At 39.7% G+C, this 5,210-nt stretch overlaps 1 protein-coding gene across 2 annotated transcripts; it reads left to right on the forward strand.

Annotated features, from left to right (window-relative positions):
- LOC109822509 (B-box zinc finger protein 19-like) lies at positions 1,302-4,830 on the forward strand. Of its 2 annotated transcripts, XM_020388724.1 has the most exons (6): positions 1,302-1,584; positions 3,654-3,750; positions 3,828-3,943; positions 4,046-4,288; positions 4,458-4,550; positions 4,677-4,830. In XM_020388724.1, exons 1-5 carry the CDS (start codon positions 1,492-1,494, stop codon positions 4,503-4,505), a joined length of 597 nt encoding a protein of 198 aa, XP_020244313.1. In that variant the 5' UTR covers positions 1,302-1,491; the 3' UTR covers positions 4,506-4,550; positions 4,677-4,830. The 2 variants fall into 2 exon arrangements, with proteins under 2 accessions (XP_020244313.1, XP_020244312.1); XM_020388723.1 differs by having other exon boundaries at positions 4,458-4,830.

Genomic DNA, 5,210 nt, shown 5'->3' on the forward strand with positions numbered 1-5,210 from the left:
GAGCACAGAAAAGAGAGTTCTTTTCTGAGCAAATTGTTTGAGGGTTTTGGTTTTGAGCACAGAAAAGAGAGTTCTTTTCTGAGCAAATTGTTTGAGGGTTTTGTGAGAGATTTGAGGGTTTTGTTTGAGAGGAGAGTTCTTTTCTGAGCAAATTGTTTGAGGGTTTTGTGAGAGATTTGAGGGTTTTGTTTGAGAGGTTACTTTGAGTGATCTTGTAATCTCTATTTTGTACTTTCTTTCTCTATAGTGAAAACATCTCCCCTTCTTGCCCCGTGGACGTAGGCAATTTGCCAAACCACGTTAAATTTTTTGTTTGAGTTTGTACCATTATCGTTTGGTTTGAGTTGTCTTCTCTCTCTCGGTGTTTGGTTTGGTTCCTTGGCGCACAACAAGTGGCTGCGGCGCACGACACTCATGTATATGTATATGAAACATGTAGTTGTGGTCTTTGCAGATAGACTAGTATGCTCACGCAAATGTCAGCTTCGTACGTAAACAGACTATATATATATGGAACATCCGTGTTCGTCCGTCTAATTTGATGCGGCTTATGAAGTAGCATCTATTTTTGAGACTACAGATTAGCCCATCACGTGCATCGCACGCGCCCATCTTACTGGTAAAGGCTAAAAGGTTGTCCAGCTCAGGGATCCAAAAGAGACGGCCTGCTTTACATATTTATCGAGATAATGGCTACTCAACCAACGTCGATATCTGGCAGTAGCTTATTTCCATAAATATATAAAATACGTAAAGTTGGTTGGAGCTAGCGACGAGCACAGACAGCCACGAGAAGTAAGAGGGATCCGGGGGAGAGGGACGGTGGCCCACGTACAACCCAAAGTAGGCAATTCCGGACCAAACAGATGGCATCTCAGGGGTGGAGCCTGTTGTACTCGCTGCTCCCACCCGCACCAATTAAAAGAAAAAAAGAAAAAAAAAGAAAAAAAGAGGGAGGCCGGGAAGAGACCGCGGCACATCGCTTCGCCCGCTCCGAACTTTCTCACACGTAGTAACTTGTGGTCGCGAGTCCACCCCGACCTCCAAATCCAAAGGAATCCCTCACCGGACCCCACGTCACTCGTAACAGCTTGACACGTAAGCCGAAACGCGTAGGAGGTCTCCAGAGCACGCGGGCCCCGCCCTCCCCCCACCGCAAATCCACATCTCACTGTCACTCACGTTATCAGTTATTAGAAACGAAGAAAAAACAAAAGGAAGGGAGGGGAGGGGAGGGGACTGTCACTCACGTTATCAGTTATTAGAAACGAAGAAAAAACAAAAGGAAGGGAGGGGAGGGGAGGGGAGGGGGAGGCGTAGGGAGACCGATCGAAGAGCACGGCGGCGCCCAACGAAAATAAAACCCTTCTTTCTTCTCTTTCTTTAATCGTTTGTTGTTAGTTTTTGAGAGGAAGAGAGGAGGGAGATGAGGAGTGGGGGGGAATAGAGAGAGAGATCAAGAGAGAAATCTATAATAATAAATAAAAAAAGATGCGAACAATATGCGATGTCTGCGAGAGTGCGGCTGCTGTGCTCTTCTGTGCTGCTGATGAGGCTGCCCTCTGCAGATCCTGCGATGACAAGGTCTCCCCTCCCTTCTGTCTCCGCTCCTTTTATTTATTTATTTATTTATTTATTTATCATCTATCTATCTATCTATTTATTTAACTTCTTCCTAACCTTTTTAGGCTTTTATCATCTCAATTTTGATAGTGTGTGTTTCCATGGTAATGCGAATTTTTTTTTTCCGCATATGTTTATCGATCGATCGATTGATTGATTGGGGAGATGTATCGATATGCTGCGAGTATAGAGTGTGATGTTTATGGATTAGGGAAAATACGAATGATGCTAAATTGTGCATAAAAATTGAATTATTTCCTCTATGGTATGTATTGGTGGGGTACCAAATCGTATAGAAAACTTGAATAATTTGGTAATTTCATTCCTTTTTGTAGATAATTACACGTTTTCTTTAAAAAAAAAATATAAATTACAAATTTCAGAGTTACGTATAACTGAAAGATTGGTAATATCAGCATGAATACGGCCATCTAGTGTGTTAACAAATTTCAGAGTTACGTATAACTGAAAGATTGGTAATATCAGCATGAATACGGCCATCTAGTGTGTTAAGATGGTAATCGATCTCTGGGAGCTGGAGGGCTCCAAATCTTAGGGGGGGATGAGTGTTGATAGTTTAGTCGATAATGAAGAGGGCCTGCCTAAAGTACCCATTTGGCTGAAGATAAACTTCAGTTTTTGTTTCTTCTATTTACGTGCCCTTCCCTTCGTATCATTGTTAATTTAAGGATGTAATGCTTGTTGTAGGGAGAAAAGTCAATGAATCACCTACACGTTGATTTTAGACGTTGTTAGTCTCCAGTGTTCTTTCACCAAGTCATAGGGCATAGTTCCCTGATACATCACTCTGTCACTCAACTTCTTTGTTGCCTATAGTGGGAACTAAATAAAAAAATATGTAGTGAAATCCTTCTAATTGGCAGGATAATTAGGTAAGCAGACGACAATAAGAAATTCATGTTGCTTGTGTTTACTAGGTTCCTTTTATCTGATTTTCGAGGATCCAGAATACTGGGATCATTTGGTTTTTGCGGTGAAAATGTTAATTGTTGTCTTCAGCTTAACATGTGTATCATATTTATCAGAATGTACTTGAGCATATGTTACTAGAGCGTCATCTATGCTTCCCCTTCCCGCAAATTTGGGTTTGTTTATGTCATGAGACCCCCATTGAGAGAGTTCTATCAAAATCTGACTATGTATTTGTAGCAAGCTATAAATTTGACATCAATTCTCTTGGTTGGTGCATCAAGTGTGTGGAAAATTATTGAATTCGGAAAGTAAGGCGGGGAAGTGATTGCTGTCAATTTTTGAAAGGGCCTTAATTTGCTAGGAACTGTATCTTAGTAGTTATATTTTTAGACTCATGCCGTATGTGAGCGCCGCCTCATTATTCTCCTTCACTTGAAAAGTCATCTTTAAATGTATAGTTATTCATTACAGATATATTATATGTGATATGCTAACAGCTCATGTTTATTGTATCTAGCCTGTACATGCTAGACCTCAATCCTTATTCCTGTTTGTGCCACAATCCTAATGGTGATTCCAAAATAGTAGTGTGCTAGGAAGGTGTCTGCTATGTATAGTTATTTTGAGCTGCTGATTTTAGCTTGCATTTTTTTGAAGAAACTGTAACAAAACTTCATATTTATCCATTCTTTAGGCAAGAAAAGTGTTAGGATAGGCGGCTCTTGAGTGTTTTACTTTCTCGGCTGTTATACATGCAGTTGCAAGAGCCACCACGAGCTTGAGTGTGCCGAACTAAGTATTATGCAGAGGGTAAGTACCATTTTGACTGTGCGAATTAGCTTACGCCTCAAGATAAATGCCACTCCCTATAGAAAAAGTGATCACATCAGCTTTTCTATTTGATTTTTTCCTGGACTCGGTTGGCTGAGAGGATCTTTTCTCGGTTGCGTTATAATGCTAAAGTTTTTGGTGCCATAAAATATGAACAATAGTTGAGTTGACTTTCAGACCAATTTCACCATGGGGTTTTTACGAGGGTTGGTCTTTTTGCTATAGTTACTATCCTCTAATTTATTTTCTAAACTGGAGGTTTGCAGGTCCACATGTGCAACAAACTCGCCAGCCGGCATGTTAGAGTAGGACTTGCTGACCCTAGTGAAGTTCCTCGCTGCGATATATGTGAAAATGCCCCTGGTATGCTTGTATGTCTTTTTTGTTCATTCTTTTTCTGGTTATTTTTAGTGAATTAAACTTCAACTTCAAATGTGCAGCTTTCTTCTATTGTGATATAGATGGAACTTCCCTGTGCTTGCAATGTGATATGATTGTGCATGTTGGAGGAAAAAGAACCCACGGAAGGTATCTCCTACTGAGGCAGAGGGTTGAGGTTCGTGTTTCCATTTTAACAAAATAAAACTTTCAGATGAGTGACCTGACATCTGTCGTTTGGATTTGCTGATTCAAGAAAAAAAATCTTATCTTAATCTAGTTTCACGGCGATAAGCAAGGCCATGTAGAAAATGTGGCCATGCAGTCCAACGAACAAGTAGAAAATAGAAAGGATCAGAATCATGTGGCAAAGCTCATGATGATAGAGAATATGCAAAATCACAAAGTACCAGCTGCAACTCCTTTAGATGTCAACGGTGATGATCACGGCAAGATTGACACAAAAATGATTGACCTTAACACAAGACCTTATCGGAATCTTGGGCAGGCTTCAAACTCTAGGGTATGCATGCTTTTTATTTTTCTTCTTTGTATATTTCTCCCTTCTATAGATCTTTAAAAAAGAAACAAAGTTGTTACAGGTGGATACTTATCTAATTATATTTGATAATTTTGGTCGGAAGCATAAAATTTATGATACCAATATTCATTTTTTTATCTCATGAATGAAGAGTCAGAGCATGGATTACCTGAGTGGGAGCAACAATAACGGTTCATGATTGGATCTTTCAGGAGAATTATCACAGAACAAACTTAGTAGTGAGGTACAATTCAATAATGGTGTAATGTACATTAACCCTTTATTCTGTTGTTTCATTATAGCAGTGATCGGAGTAACTGATCTGTCTTCTTTAATTTGGTTTTTATCGGACAATTGGCCTGCGGCTCAGATCTGCTTTAGAGGATTCTGTGTGACTTCTGTCCTTGTTGCCATGAAATTGTATTGTAATGCATTTCTTGTACAAAAGTTTGCAGTAAATTTCTGGCTTGTTTTAGATTTATATAGTTATTCCTACTAAATGCACTAATTCCAGTTTTCGGGTTTGTTGAGTTGCAGCTAGCTCGCATTTTTATATCCGTGATGTAGAACCTTTTGAGGTTGTGACGGTAGTCAAGGTTTCCTTTGTTGGTAGGCTGTAGGACGTTGGAAAGTCAGGATTTAATACGGTCTGCTTTCATCAGTATTTGATAGGGCATTTGATCAGCTTTTTGAGATGATCATTTCTTTTCCTTGTTCTTTTTTCTCTTGAACTTTCGCAGCTTTATTGCATATGCTCACAAGAAATTGGACATTCTACCGTAACAATAGTGCATTATCGTGGTGGGTTTGGCAACAACTCAAAATGTGGCAAGGATTGGTCCTGGCTCTAATCTGGGGAAGCTCTCAATTTTTCTTGGACCAAAAAAAAAAGGAAAAGATCACA

This window comes from Asparagus officinalis, chromosome 8 (genome assembly GCF_001876935.1).
Source record: "Asparagus officinalis chromosome 8, Aspof.V1, whole genome shotgun sequence".
NCBI classification, from domain to species: domain Eukaryota; kingdom Viridiplantae; phylum Streptophyta; class Magnoliopsida; order Asparagales; family Asparagaceae; genus Asparagus; species Asparagus officinalis.

What these genes read in the sequence shown, in the direction of transcription:
- LOC109822509 (XM_020388723.1), top strand. Translation starts at nt 1,492, where the DNA reads ATGCGAACAATATGCGATGTCTGCGAGAGTGCGGCTGCTGTGCTCTTC. An exon ending in TACTGAGGCAGAGGGTTGAG is followed by an intron (nt 3,944 to 4,045) that starts GTTCGTGTTTCC and finishes ATCTTAATCTAG; the next exon opens with TTTCACGGCGATAAGCAAGG. An exon ending in GGCAGGCTTCAAACTCTAGG is followed by an intron (nt 4,289 to 4,457) that starts GTATGCATGCTT and finishes TCATGAATGAAG; the next exon opens with AGTCAGAGCATGGATTACCT.